At 41.8% G+C, this 15,993-nt stretch overlaps 1 protein-coding gene across 1 annotated transcript in view; it reads right to left on the bottom strand.

Moving 5' to 3' along the window:
• LOC107734346 (peripheral-type benzodiazepine receptor-associated protein 1-like) overlaps positions 1-15,993 on the bottom strand; it is a 64,810-nt gene that overhangs the window by 11,059 nt on the left and 37,758 nt on the right. Inside the window, exons 18-26 of the mRNA XM_016546280.1 lie at positions 14,606-15,493; positions 14,324-14,475; positions 13,750-14,229; positions 12,502-13,014; positions 11,619-11,777; positions 10,455-11,192; positions 6,127-6,223; positions 2,208-2,338; positions 990-1,158 (exon numbers count right to left, since the gene is read on the bottom strand). Of these exons, the coding sequence (XP_016401766.1) occupies positions 990-1,158; positions 2,208-2,338; positions 6,127-6,223; positions 10,455-11,192; positions 11,619-11,777; positions 12,502-13,014; positions 13,750-14,229; positions 14,324-14,475; positions 14,606-15,493 (3,327 nt within the window). The remainder of the gene's footprint in view (positions 1-989; positions 1,159-2,207; positions 2,339-6,126; positions 6,224-10,454; positions 11,193-11,618; positions 11,778-12,501; positions 13,015-13,749; positions 14,230-14,323; positions 14,476-14,605; positions 15,494-15,993) is intronic.

The following is a 15,993-nucleotide window of genomic DNA, read 5'->3' as shown; positions in this document are numbered from 1 at the left end:
TGAAGACGAAGAAGAGAATGACATGTTCTCCCGGCGCCTATTTATACTATAGTCACACCGGTAGTGACGTCGCTGGCTGTCGCCGGCCAACGTGTTGTTGGTGTTTTTTCAATGTATGCTTCAGACTCGGGTCACGACGAGGCGTTCCCCATAGCGACCTCTAGAGGACGCAGTTCGAAGTTCCCTTGAAAGGGAACTGTAAAGTTTGGTGTTTGTATGTGCTGCTGAAGCGGAGAAAAACTCACAGCCTTTAACAATATGTATTGTAACTGAAATCTACAGACACAAATACATAAAGTGTTATAAAACAAACATTCAGATGTTTATTTTGGATGTTTTCTTTCCACTAGTCTGAAAAAGACATGTTATGGAATCAAAACAGCCCAAAATCCCAACATTGACCAATGCATGAAAAAGCAATGGTTTTGCGAGAATAACTGAGAGAAAAACTACTGCATGTATCTTTATGGATTACATAAAAGCACCACTTATCCACTGCTATCACTTTAAGAACTTGATTTTAAGTTCCTCAAAGTTATTAGCCTGAAACATATTTTAAAGCTCGTGTCTACAAATGTGATTCTAGCTATGCTAAAATGTCAGCTGCGGCTGGATTTTTATGGCTTTTTCTTTGAACGATTACAGGGAGTTAAGAGATTTATTTTTATTTTAGAAGCATGCTCAAAATATGACCTTGAATAAATGTCAGTCAGACACAGCTACAGCTCTGCTCCAAAACCTAGTCAGTTGTCTATCTAGACAGCACTTTAAGATCCTGATGTGAAGCTAGGCAGCGACATTATGCTAATGCATTTTAATGATTACAGCTGATCTCAATAGAGTTTGATGTTAGCATATGCTCAGTAATCAAATAAGAACTAAAATGACATTGCACACACAGGTATTTTGTGAAACATGATATATGTTGATGTGAAAACTGACACTGAGGTGTAGATGTGTGAGTCTGACGCATGCGCTGATAAACGTACCCATCTTTTCCATTGACGCCTCGGTGGAGAGGAAGCCCTGCATCAGGAGCTGGTCTCTGGTCTCCTCATCATCAACCTGGATCTCTGAGACCATATTACACGGCACATAGCCACAACGACTACCCACCTCGCCTCGGTAGAAACCATCTGCATCTTTATCCCCATAAACCTGCGGAGCAGAAACACTGCAATCAACCTTACTTTGTTTTAGATGCTTTATGAACAGCAAAATGGTATTTTCGGTGAGGTTTTGCAGGTTGCACTACAGATGCACATTTTGTAGGCTAATGTGGGTGAGAATTGACAGTTTATAAGCATTTCTTTCTTTGTAGTTTTAACCCTATAAAGCCTACTTCTTCAAATAATCAGCATGATCACAACTTCGCTGTTAAACCTGTCACACTCAATCTACTGCATGCCTTCTGTCGTCTCATTGATGGTTCAGAGTTTTTTTTAGCAAGTAAAAGCACTTTTAATCTAATTGCACAATCTTCCACCATCAGCTTGCGCTTCATGCGTCTTTTTGCTGTCAAATCTTTACTGATTTTTTTATCAAGTAAATGTAAGAATAACTTTGATATTGTTAATAATATTTCATAGATGAACACTTAATGGACTGTAGCTTTATTTGATTGTCCAGACATCATTTTTCAGAAAAATCATGTTCAAATGTAAGTATCGAATATAATCATTAGGCTTTTGAGGAACGTTTATTTGTTCATCTCTCAATCATCATTGTATTGCATTGCATTATGATTTGACCATCAAACTAAGCATTTCAATCTCATCTTACTAAAACATATTATTGGCAGATATAGACTGACGACTGACATTTATATCATTTTATGTAAGTATCTGCTGTACTGTTATAAAGAGCTCATTTATTTACATTACAAGCAACAGAATTTCATCACTTTTTGGTCATATAAATATCAGCATCTGCACCAAATTGCATATTTCTGCTTAGTTTGGGCCTCTGAATAAAACTGAGCTATTTATCCTCCATATTCTCATTATTTCATACTATATGGGCCATAAAAGTCTGATGATACAAAACATAAAACATACATTCAATTAAAAAATTTTTTTTAAGTTTTTGTTTTTGTCGAAAGGTTCAACATAAACTGTTCCATTTCTATTATTGACTATTATTTCACATGACACGCTTTATAAGGTTAAAGACAAATGCATGCGTAAAAATCACAAACCCAGTCATACCTTGATAATCTGGCCCTCTTTAAAGGGAAGCTCCTCTTCAGCAGCGTCAGGATTGGGTGACATGACTGCAGGATCATATGGGAAGAGGGCAACAAAGACTCTCACCTCATTTTCTTCAGGTGCTCTGGGCTCTGCAACATCAAGGAGTAAACACAAACTTGTCAAGAAATTATTTCACAGGACATGTCATGTGACTAACACCTCTAGTATTTATGCAGCAACACACTGGTGGTTGATCTGGACATGTCATGCCTGTATCACATTTTGGGATTTGTGCAAAGATTTGTTACATTTTTATGCTACTTTCCATGATGCTTGTGAAACATTACAGTCAGTAACCTAATGCTCGTTGTCTCCCCTGCCTGAAAACCATAATGGTGTGGCCCAGGCGTGTCCTTAAAGGCAGGGTATGTGATTTTTCAAAAACACTTTAGAAAACTAAATCGGGCCGAATAGCAAAGCAAACTTGTAGCCAATCAGCAATAAGGGGCGTGTCTACTCGTGATGTGGAGGAGAGAGCTTTCAGTGCATGGGACAGACATTAGCCGAGCGACAGAGAGATAGAGATGGTGGATAAAAAACAAAAGAGGAAAACGTCTGCGGAAGGATAAGGCAAGAAGTAGGACCCGTGTAAATATCGGATCAGCTTTCCAGCGCTGGAGAGAACTCAAGGAGCGGAGGCCTGCGATCGGACGTCGAGGTTGCTTTGTTTCTTCTCAATAGGTGAGTAACACTGTGTCTACAACAGCTAAAGTCTGCCTACACTGGACGCGATCAAACGACCGTTGAAAACCATTTGAAATTTGTGTCAGCACGTCATAAATAAAACCCGGCAGCAGTTTCCTTGCCGCGCCGCTCACGTCCGTAGACATGGTGTAACATTGGTTTTGCTTTGTTTCACAGAACTAATCGTTGCCTGAGTTGCGTACGTATATGTGGGGCGGAGCTATCAAAATAGGGGCAAGACCCTTTTGGGGTAGGGGCGTGTTTGTTTTGGTGATTTCAAATATCAACATTGGCTACCAGAAATCGCTTACTCTGCCTTTAAGTGAGGTAATCATACTAAAACCTCCTGATCCTAAGCCGCCATGAGCCGCTACAGAAACGTGTGCACATGAGTCATCCGTACTGAGCGAGAATGACAGGAAGAGAGAAAGACACACAAATGTCTATTCATATATAAACAAACTGATTTTAAACAATGCTGTCATGGTAGAGATTAAAACAGCATCCAGTATAATAAAAAAAACACCAAACAAGGATTACATTTAAAAGCAAACCAGTTCTGCTTGTCAATGCTGATTGGTCAAGCTAATGCTGTCACAACTAAAAATTACAATTTAGCCACCATCTCTTAAATCTTATTGGTTAAATGTATGAAAACAATATTGATGAGCAGCTCAGATTCAACTGTGCTGATCAACTGATTACTGAATGATATGAATTGATTCAGACTATGTAGACAAAAGAAAATTACTGTAAGTCAGGAGTAGATAAAAGTGTCTACTTAATGAATAAATGCAACTGCAAAGATAGAAGTAAATGTAAAGCAGAACACAAAAGCCCCAAAACGCCACTGTATTTTTCCAGTACTCTTTACTGGACATGCATGCAAGATTAAACTGCTGTTCAAGTCACCTTTATTTATATAGCGCTTTTAACAATACAGATTGTGTCAAAGCAACTGAACAGCATTAATTAGGAAAATAGTGTGTCAATAATGCAAAATGACAATAGTAAACACTAATTTTCCAGTTAAAGACAGTTCATCATTGAATTCAGTGATGTCTTCATTCAGCTCAGTTCAGTTTAAATAGTATCTTTGCAATCATTTGCAATCAAGTCAACAATATCGCTGGAAATGAAGTTTCCCCACAAACTTCATTTCCAGCTTTGAACATTGCTGGAACATTGTTCTGTACAATGGAGTCTGACAGCAGGACTCAAGCATCTGTCAGGGTCATCGGGTCAAAGGTCAGCACCCTGAAGTCATCAGGATCAATTTCCTGTTTCTAGATGAGTTGGGTGAGGAATATAGTGTAAAACAGGGACGTATAATCAGTGGTGCTAATAGGTGTCGGTCGTGTTTGTGTTAAGCTCCAGCACTGAGATGTGCTCATCTCATTAGTGAGGATCAAGACCATCTGTAGCAACAATCAAGGGCAGAGCAAAGAAAACAGGACACTTCACAACCTCTGTGTGTCATATTTGAGAGCAAATATGAAGAAAAAGGAGCTACCTTTGGGAAAACCACCTTTTGGGGATGTCCTCAAAGGAAAAACATATTCAAAAATATACTAAATTAATATTTTTTTAATCGTAAGAGTGCAATGGTGGACTAGGCAACAAAGTTTGGATTTTCTGGCATGTGGTCAGATGTTGTCCACTTCCAAATTTATATGATATCACGGTTACTTTATATTACATTTAGTATCCATAAATGCAAATTTATGGGTTTTCAATTAAATAAATTATATGTTTGATCACTTAGAAAAATAACAGCACTCCTCAACAAGCCAGTTATGAATATATTACATGCCAAACTTTAAAGGGATAGTTCACCCATAAATGAAAATTACCCCATGATTTACTCACCCTCAAGCCATCCTAGGTGTATATGACTTTCTTCTTTCAGACGAATCCAATCGGAGTTATATAAAAAAATATCCAGGCTCTTCATTATGGTTTATAAAGTTTTAAATATGGATATTTTTCTTATAAAAACGCATCGATTTGCTTCAGGAGGCCTTATTCACCCCCCAGAGCCGTGTGAGGCACTTTTTATTATGGATGGATGCGCTTTATTGGACTTCATTCGGACGGTGTTTCTTGTCAATAGTCCAAAAGAAGTCCAATAAAGCGCATCCATCCATTATAAAAAGTGTCCCACACAGCTCCGGGGTGTGAATAAAGGCCTCCTGAAGCGAATCGATGCATTTTTGTTAGAAAAATATCCATATTTAGAAGTTTATAAACCGTAATCTGTAATCTCTAGCTTCCACTAACTGTCGTACGCGAGTTCATTCCGCCGGATGACATAGGACATAGTCGTAGCATAAGGTCCGGTGAGAATATGCTAGTCTTGCGAGAACCGATGTTTGTTTACAGGAGCAAAGGAAGCAAAGTTTCCTCTGTTTAGCAAAGGTAAACCAGTCTCCTCTTGGCTTATCTCGAAATCCTCTGACATTTTTCTTTACAAATCCTCGTTTTTGTGCTTCTAATTCTCACCGGACCTTACGCTTCGTCCTAAGTGATCCGCCGGAATGAATGCGCCTACGACAGTTAGCGGAAGCTAGAGATTATGGTTTATAAAGTTTTAAATATGGATATTTTTCTTATAAAAACGCATCGATTTGCTTCAGGAGGCCTTATTCACCCCCCAGAGCCGTGTGAGGCACTTTTTATTATGGATGGATGCGCTTTATTGGACTTCATTCGGACTATTGACAAAAAAACACCCATTCACTGCCATTATAAAGCTTGGAAGAGCCAGGACATTTTTTTTATATAACTCCGATTGGATTCATCTGAAAGAAGGAAGTCATATACACCTAGGATGGCTTGAGGGTGAAAAAATTTTCATTTTTGGGTGAACTATCCCTTTAATACTTTGTGTTAAGAGGTTTGATCAAATCACTAACCCTAAGAATGAGCAATAAAAGAGTGAAACAGCCTCATAAAACACTACTAATTAGTTTTATTTAAGCACAACAGAAGTCTCAATTTAGACTAGGCTAGATACATGTGTTGGTTTAGCTAAAACTAAGTTTGAAGAAGAACGGTTAAGATCAGTTTAAAGATGGGTGGGTTTGCAAGACTCTGAAATGGATAAATGAGAGAGAGAGAAAAGGATGCGATCTAAATGGAAGCCGAATGCAGTTCACAGTGAGAGAGAAAGAGGGAAGTAAGAGGTTCTTACCTCTATGCAGTCTAATTTCAGAGCGTGACGATTTTGGAGTGACATCGCACCACATTGCACCCGGATCTGCCAACGATGCTTCTCTTCCACCTGCCTCCTGGTTTGAGAGAAACAAACAGTTAGATAATGACACCAGTGGGATACAGCCACTAACTAATATCACAGTAACACTTCAGATTAGTGAACACATATTCACTTTTCCCTCGATAAACTTCTAATTTGCTGCTTACTGATAGCAAGCAAGGTAGTTGTTTGTAGTAGTTATGTTTAGGTATATGGCAGGGTTGAGGGATCTAGAATATTGTCATGCAAAATAAGGTATTAATATGTTCTTTATAAGTACTAATAAACAGCCAATATGCTAGTAAAATGCATGCTAATAAGCAACTAGTTAATAGTGAATAGTGTTCCCTAATCTAATGTGTTACCAACATCGCAGTGGAACAACTGAAACATCACACAATCTGCATGTAATACCACATATGAACACTAGGGGCCCCAGACTAGAACAATCCCTTAGGACAGTGGTTCCCAACCTTTTTCAACTCGCGGCCCACACAACCAAACACATATGTTTCCGCGGCCCACTGCAAAAAAATTAACTGACTTGGGTTCAGTTAACCCAACACCTTTTCAGTGTCAGGCTTACTTGTAGATGGAGAAACATCTGCATTTGTTATTTTCAGCGACCCTGTTGACAGCCATTTATCCATGTTTGAATCTGTTGTTCTGTAGCATATGCAGCAAAAATATTTTAGAATTGGCGGTTTATTCTTAAACCAATCAGCGAGCTCGAATAGTGGAAGCAAAGTAACAAACAGTTTAATATTTATTTTTTATTTAATTATATATATATGAAATTAAGATATTATGTTATGACTTTTTTACATACATTTTTACATATATTAACAATATTATTATTTCTTTTAATAGTAATTGGCGGCCCCCCTGCAATACAGTCGCGGCCCACAGGTTGAAAACCACTGCCTTAGGAGCCACTTGCTTCTAATAAAACATTTTGTAATTTAGCATTTGGAACATTTGCAGTACACAGTGTTCCTGTGTGCAGCTTACTTTGCTCAGCTTGCTACCTGTTAACCAAAAGGCCTGAAACTGTCTACACAACTATATGAAAGAGCTTTTAGCTATGTACAACGGACTGCAATTGCATTGGCCAAACGTTTGTTTCTGTGCTTGTGCACCTTCCTAGAGTTTAAAGAAGCCACATATCAACACAATATGAAGTTCTGGCTTCTTAGGCTAATTGCAAATAGATTTGAAATCACTGTTGCAATTTTTTTTACTGAATTAGCAATTAGCCTGGAGCCCTGAAACATACACACAAGTCAGAAAAGCCATTGCTCAAGCGACATTTGATTCCAGATCAACAGAAGCAGCACTTGGGGTTGTTCTTCGTAGCAACACAGTGGAATTATGGGAACAAACAGGAGATCCCTGTGCAAGCACAACATACAGTTTCATACAGTCCAGTCTCTACTTTAACTGCTCAATCAGTCTCTGGACAACCTTGAACAATATGTGGCTTAAGAAGCATCCCATTTGTATCAAGCAAAAGAGATGCACTAGAGCAAGTAAACCTATTGAGCGATAATGCACAGCCACAGTCTTAGTACAGCAATGTTCTAACTGAACACTGGGAAAAATAAGACGTAGGACAAATGCATAGAGCAGTGCTGCCAGCTACAAGTATGAAGATGCCTTGACTAGAGACTTGACTAGGTAAAAGGGTGTAGGGTACACAAGCAACTGCAAGGAGCGTGAAGTACAGGCTTAAACCTTTTGCATCCACAGTGAAATTAGTGTTGGAGAGTCATTGTATACTTGTTGTAATCCCATATGCCACAGTAGCTGTCAGTATGTGATAAATGAATGCATTTGAAATGTTAGCTCCATGAAGAGTTGGGAATAAATAACATTCAGAACTGACGTTTTGTTTTTGTCTTTCAGTTCCATTAAAGGGATAGTTCACCCAAAAATTAAAATTCTGTCATTAATTACTCACCCTCATGTCGTTCCAAACCCATAAGACCTTTTTCGTTCATTTTCGGAACATAAATTAAGATAACATAAATTTTTTGATGAAATCCGAGAGCTTTCTGACCCTCCATACACAGCAAGGTAACTACCACGTTCAAGGCCCAGAAATGTGCCAAGAACATCGACAAAATGGTCCTTGTGACATCAGTGGTTCAACCGTAACTTTATGAAAAGAAAAAAAAAAAGAAAAGAAAAGTGAAAAGAAAAGTGACGTGACGTGGCCAAGTATGGTTACCCATACTAGGAATTAGTGCTCTGCATTTAACCCATCCTAAGTGCACACACACAGCAGTGAACACACACACAGTGAACACACACCCGGAGCAGTGGGCAGCCATTTATGCTACGGCGCCCGGGGAGCAGTTGGGGGTTCGGTGCCTTGCTCAAGGGCACCTCAGTCGTGGTATTGAAGGTGGAAGAGAGCGCTGTACATTCACTCCCCCCACCTCCAATTCCTGCCGGACCTGAGACTCTCTAACCATTGGGCCACGACTTCCCCCTTTATGAAGCTATGATAATATTTAAAAACAAAAACATGACCCATGCGCGTGCTTTCCCCTGCTCGTAAACAAGGTGCAGCGCATGTGGGTTCTACGTCAACAGCATCACACGCATGCGTCATGTTACTCTCGATAATGGCAGTAGATGGTAACTCGGGAGAGAAGAATTTATTAATAAAGTCGTTATTTTTGTTTTCTTTGCACACAAAATGTATTCTTGTAGCTTTGTAAAATTACGGTTGAACAACTGATGTCACATGGACCATTTTAATGATGTTCTTACTGCGTTTCTGTGCCTTGAACGTGGTAGTACCCTTGCTGTCTATGGACGGTCAGAGAGCTCTCAGATTTCATCAAAATTATCTTAAGGCGAGACATTGCAGGTGAATAGGGTAAAAAAATTTAATAATAATTATCACCTTACTTACCCAGTTGATTGATTACATTGATAATTGCAAACATTTTTTGTATTACAAGTTTTCTAAAATGTTATTTTTAAATATGCAAATGAGGCATTATTTAATGAAATATGCGCTAATTTGCATACATTTCTAGTACAAAAATCTGAACACTGGATGAAGTCAGTTTCAAAATTCTTGTTTATTTTTTTTTGACATATTAGAGGCAAATGTTTTTACAGCGGGAATTTTGGGTATCTCTTTTTGTCACTCCATAATTCATAAAAAACTTTGAACAGCCAGAAAACAATATATTTTCACAATTTTTGGGGGAATAAAATGTTGTATATAATCAAGCAAATTATATATGAACAAATCCCTCTGTAAAAACCGTCAGAATACAGACAGGAATACAAATTTAAAGTTTGGTGTGTGTAAGTGCTACTGAAGTGGAGATTTATGGCTCAGTGTAGAAGAAAAAACTAATTTTGAGAAAACGGCCTTTAAAATATGTATTGTAACTGAAATCTATTGACACAAATAAATAAAGTGCTATAAAAGAATCACTTAACAGTGTCTTTTGGATGTTTTCTTTCCACTAGCCTGAAAAAACACTTTATGAAAAGCCAAAAAGCCCAAAATCTCAAAATTGACAGGTGCATGAAAAAGCAGTGCTTTTGCTTGCAGTGTCTCCCCTTAATTTGTGTTCCGAAGATGAACGAAGATCTTAGAGGTTTGGAATGACATGAGGGTGAGTAATTAATGACAGAATTTTCATTTTTGGGTGAACTATCCCTTTAACAGGTTTGGAACATCTGCATTCTTCCTGAACAACTTAACATGAAATATACATATCAGAGGTGCTAGAATGTGCGGCAATGCCATAATATTGTCCATTCTAAAAGGATTAATCAATGAAAATGTTAAGTAGCACTGGAACCACAGTTGCTCAGTTCCTTTAGATTGCTATCGCTAACTCCAGCAATAACTCCAACTCTGGCCCTTGAGGTCCACTTTCCTGCAGATTTGAGCTCTAACCTTAATCAAACACACTTGAACCAGCTAATCAAGGTCTTCAGGATTACAGGCAAGTGAGTTTGTTCAAAGTTGGAGCTAAACTCTGCAGGAAAGTGGACCTTGAGGGCCAGAGTTGAGAACCCCAGCTCTAAGCCTTCCAACTAAGATACTACAAGTTACAGTGAACTGATCAGAATAGTGATGGATGTGGGTGCAAACTTGCACTTATCTTCTCTTTCAGGACGCAAAAGGTTTTAGCCATCTCCTAAAGGGATGGGCAGGCTCTCAAAAGGAGCATCTCAAGGGAAAGATGGCTGTGGTACAACAGGAGACGGATGGACAGAGGACAACCCACCCATGAGCGGATACTTGGGGGCAGCTCTGGCTGGGGTCTGCATGTCAGGGGCAAGTGGTGGTACTTATTGTTACCGCCTTCCACCCACCACTCCGAGCTCATTTGGCCTAACACCACTTCTCCTGGATCAAACAGCTGATGCTCCTCATCGTTATCGGTTCCATACTCTATGTCAATCTCTGTTGAGGATCCAGTGGGTGACTTCACACGTTGTACGGTCTTGCTAAGTAAATATGGTCCCTGCACTGTTCCTGAAGTCATCTGGCTACGTAGCAAGGCCTCTCTCCTGAGTCGGTCGCCATGGCCTTTGTGCGATTTGCGGTGTGCAGCCACACTTACAGAACTAGGCCCAGCATACAGGCTACTGTCAGAGTCCAACTCCACCTCCTCCTCATCCAGATAGCTGATGGTGTCCACCGTGTCAGCGTAATGTACTCTGGGTCTAGTCCTGACTGGCGCAGTCCCTTTGTACCTCACTACGGGCGAATCGGATTCCATTTTATGTCCATGATTGTGATGGTGGGGGGAATGTCGGCGACTCTCATGTCCACACTGATGGCCCTTGCCAGAAGCAATCCGGCCTGGGGAAGGTCTGGTGTGGGGTTCCGATTCAGTATTGTCTTCATCTTTGGTGACTTCTGGGATGCTGAAGAGCTGTTTGTTGTGGTAGGCTTGAGGGGGGAGCTTTATAATCCTCTCTAAAATTTCTTCATCGCTGTCAGTTTCCCACATTTCAGACTGGGGTTGTTTTAGAGGAGCATTGGGAGTTACCAGAGTAGGAAAGGAGCATGGTGATAGATCGAGAACATACAGACGAGGCAAAGGTTTTGTTCGGTGTCAAAAGTCGAAAGTAGAACAAAATGAGAAAAAGAAACAAGAAAATTAAAATGCAACAGAGGAAATATAAGAACAGAAAGAACCTAAATGACAAGTATGGCTAACACTGTGTCCCAACAAGTTTCCACTTGTCAATTAGAACATATTGGATGTTTAACATACAGTTATATTGATCAGGATTTTGAATCAGTGACATTTCACTGTGAGCATGATTACCCGGTGCAATACCAACAAAATGTCCTGACACCTGCCACATTGCAGTAGGACTCAACATATTGTCCAAAGGTTCACTGAGGAATACTACAGCATTCATGTGCATGTACATACCCTGCCTGTAGGAGCTGTACTGTAACCTCTGGAGGAGACGTCAGCGATAGGCTCAGAGAGCAGATCTTCCTCCTCTTCCTCCAGTATATCAGACAAATCAGACCGACTGCTCTCCCCGTGGTAGTCTGGGGGAGGGTCCATAAGACCACCAGCATAGACCTGATAGCGTTCCACAAAAACAACTTCAATGCAGTTTTCTGGAACACTAGGACAGGGGTGTCCAATGTTGCTCATAAAGGGCTACCTTTCAGTTGCAACTTGCCCCAACACACATGTCTGGAAATTTCTAGAAATTCCAAAGACCTGGATTAGCTGGTTCAAGTGTTTAATTGGGGTTGGAGCTAAACTTTGTAAAAGAGTGGCCCTCCAGGAGCAGGACTGGGCACCCCTGCTCTAGGAAAACACATATGGCGCTTTTCCACTGCGTGGTACGACTCGGCTCGGTACGGCTCGGCATGGCACAGCACGGCTCGCGTTTCCGCTGCAGTTTAGTATTGCTTTAGAGTGGGCGGGATTATTCACATGTCGTTATAGTTGCGCCGCCTCTACTGCCGCGACTCCTGAAAAACATTTTTATTCCGCGTCGCCCCATCAAACTCTCGCTGGATCCGCTCCTCTGCTATCAACGAGAGGAATATCTGTACTTCCTCAACAGACAACGAAACAACCACAGTGACCCTTACAAAGCCGTACCGTGCCGTACCATGCAGTGGAAAAGCGCCAATAGTGTTTCATTTAAGTCTCTCTGCTGGAATAAATTAGTATATTAAGGTAAGAAGATTATCTCTGAGGGCATTGGTAAGATACTCAACATGAGCACAGTCCAAAATTATAATGAATGAATAGGGACACACATGTCTCCAGATTTGGTTTGGAAACTGACCTTTATTCGAGGTTGAGGTACAGGCCGCAGGAACTCCTCTATGGACACAAGTCTGGTGTTTTCCCTGTCCTCCTCGGGCTCTGACTCAAAAGGTGACGGATTGGGAGGCCTCAGTGGGTGCGTATCTGGAACATCGAGAGGGTCCTTTCCTGGGATGTTGACTTTTGGGGAGGTGGAACTGGGTGGTGGTGTGTGAAGTTTGGCACAGGGGTCCTCCAAGAAGTCGGAGAGGGAGGCAACAGGACGCTGGCTTCCTGGGCTGTCTGTCTCTCTGCCTGGGTTCTGCACAGCAGGAGCCACACTGGATTGCACTGGCACTGATGCAGGTACAACAACAGGTGCAGGTATGGGTGCAGACATGGGCACTGGCATGGCGGCAGGTGCCACAGGACCTGGCACTGTAATGGACACTGGCGTGGGCATGGGTAACGGTGTGGTCAAGGGAGCAGGTACGGCCATGGACGTTGGTGTAGCAACAGGAACAGGCATGACCATGGGTGCAGATACACTCACCTGTTGATGGAGATGCTTTATTAGCTTAACCCTAAACAGAACCATACATCCCAGATCTCTGCACACAGACAATGTATCTCACCTCAAGTAAAACCAATTCTACATTATATTGTAAATGAGCATAGGCTGAAGCAGTGTCTAAAGCTTAGAGCAGAAGGTTACTGGTCTTAGGCCAAAATTGAAACATCTGCACTTTAGAGGAAAGTTCTGTGTGTTTTCTAAAGAATAAAATTAATTGGGAGAGTTATATTATATGTTTTATGAAGACATACAATAATTTTGTCTGAGGAACAGATCAAAATGTAACATCCCCTGCAGTTCTAAATTCTCTTTTGTTGTTTGAGTATTTTTAAATATGGCACAAGGAGATGCTCCAGGGTTACAAGTAGAGGGCCATTATGCAACATTACTGTTTGCCTTCAGAAATTTCTGAACAAAGTGATCTAGTCATACAGTACACTGTTATAATACTTTTATGGTGCTCTTTTTCATTTATGGATCTTGATAGCATAAATCCCCATTCATTTTCACTATATGGAAAAGAGCAGCACGGACATTCTGCTAAACATCTCCTTTTGCATTCCACAGAATAAAAGAAAATTGGAACAACACGTGGGTAAACGATGACAACATTTTAACCTTTGGCTCTAAAAGTATATGCTAAATGATTACTTCTTACTTACACATACAGTAGTGACTAAAACTGTAGACAAGTAGATTTTTTGTTAAACTCACCGTAGAGTTAGCACGTGAGGAATATAGTGGCAGTGCCTCCTGTGCTGGCATGGCAACCGTCAGAGGTGCAGCTGATGTTGGGTTTGCCCAGGCTTCTACATAAGATGCAGGAGAGGAAGGGGCCTCACGAGCGACTGCATTGGGTGTATTGACGTAGACTCCCCGAACAGGACCAGTGGTGTGTTCGTCCAGTGTAGCAGCGTGTGGCAGAATGGGCGTTTTGGCAGCAGAGAGAGATGTGGCACAGACAGCAGGATCTGGGTTGGCACTGGCGGTGGCTGGCACAGACTGGCATTGAGGCAATGAGACACCGGACATGATGGCAGGCAATTTGGAGGGCACATTCACCGGCAATGAGTCCACCGACTCACCAAAAGCTGACATGGTCCGTACGGTGAGCTCATGAGCCGCCTGTAATGTCTGGATCTGAGATGGACCAATCAGAGCGCTGCCTGCTGTGGGTGACGACACCTCTAATACCTGAGGACAGAGATGAAAGTGTTTTACACACTTATTGTATGAATTGTAATATAAAAATATAAAGTGGACTTTTCAGAAGAATTCTTTGGTTCACCTTCTTCTTGTCAGCGTAGATAGTGTAGCCAGTGACTCGTACACCATTGGACGTTCCAGCAGCATCTATAGTAACGGGCAGCCAGCTGATCTGAGCTATTCCCGGAGATGGGCCCTGCTCCAACTGCACATCCAGAGGAGCATCAGGAGGACCTGGAAGACAAGGGAAAGGGTCAAATGTCAAACCAAAGGATGTTGAAGTTAAAATTAAATCAAAATGGACTCTTTTAATACATGTTCCTGGTCTTGTTGTGAACATCATCAGTGAATCTTTGCATCTCACCTGCAGTCAGGGTTGTGAAAGAGGTCACTGCAGTTTTGCGTTCTCGGCACTCCGGCATTAGTTCCCAGGCAGTGCGGTGCGGCCTAGCCTCCACTTTAATGTTGTAATGCATGTTGGGTGTGAGGTTACTGAGGCACAGTGAATAGCATCCTGCCTTTACCAGCTCGCACTCCTCATCGTTTAAAGACACAATGTGCACATAGTTACTGTTGCTAGGCAGCCAGGTGAGACTGGCTGAGGTAGCCGTGATGCGTTCAACGTGCAGGTGAGTCGGTGCTACGCACACGTCCCGTCCGACTAGTATACTGCAACGTAGTTGATCAGAGTTGCCACGCTCCGTCAGGCACTGCACCGCAATCCGATATGCCTTCTGTGCCAAATCCAGCCTCTCCAGAACGGCCTTCGTTTGGGTACCAAATGGCACATTGAAACGCAACTCGTGGTCCACATAGACGTTATAGCTAAACACAGAACCCCAACCGGCCGGGACAAGCGGAGACTCCCAGCCAATGATGATACTCATGGCTAACTGCTTGATTAGCGTTAGCTTGCGGGGGTAAGGCACAGTGTCCACCCCTACCTCCTCTAGATCTAAGTCCAAGCCGTTAGTGAGCGGGGCAGCCAAGGCAGGGTTCGAGGGGTTAGCTTTGGCATTGTCACCAGGAGCCGAGGCTGTTGTGGAGGTCTCCGTCCTCTCGGAGGCGCTGTGGGCGAAACGTAAGTGGTGTTGGTGCAGCCGCTCGCTGCCGCTGTGGAAGCTGCTCTCCTGGAAGGAATTATGGGACATATCGCTAGCCTGGTGAGGGTGCGAGCTCATGAAGTCGTCGTCTGACATGCGCTCCACAAAGTTAGAAGGAACGAGGCCTCTTCTGCCGTCCATCAGCTCGCCTACAGAGGGTGACAGAAAGATGGTGTAACACATTAGTGCTGGTTGTAGGTAGTGTTGTTGAAGGATATTTATTACACTGCTCTGTGGAATACTTGATTCTGATTGGTCAGTCGCGACATTCCGAGGTATGTTATCCCTCGATAACAACCGGTAAAAGCTGATAACACAGGCTCATCTGGGTAACTGAAGTTGGCACTATACTCTTGCTAGGAAAATGTTTTCTTGGTGGAAGCTTTGCGTTTGTTTAGCTAATAAAATATTAAAACTCGATTCAAAATGGTGTACAATTATTTAATTATGTCATCCTGGTATCGCGGACTCGCTCTCTCGTTTCATACAAACGCAGCTGCTGCCATTTTGCGACGATTGTTTTGTACACTGTAATGGATTATAAGATAACTAAAGCCGGGCTCACACTGTGCGATTTTTTACAAGTCCTTTAGAATTGTACTTGTCAGACTGTACGAACATGATGATCATGTCACACTGTGGGATCTCA

The sequence above is a fragment of the Sinocyclocheilus rhinocerous genome, unplaced genomic scaffold, assembly GCF_001515625.1.
Source record: "Sinocyclocheilus rhinocerous isolate Xijiao unplaced genomic scaffold, SAMN03320098_v1.1 scaffold370, whole genome shotgun sequence".
Lineage (NCBI taxonomy): Eukaryota > Metazoa > Chordata > Actinopteri > Cypriniformes > Cyprinidae > Sinocyclocheilus > Sinocyclocheilus rhinocerous.
This window is presented reverse-complemented; position numbering and strand designations above follow the sequence as displayed.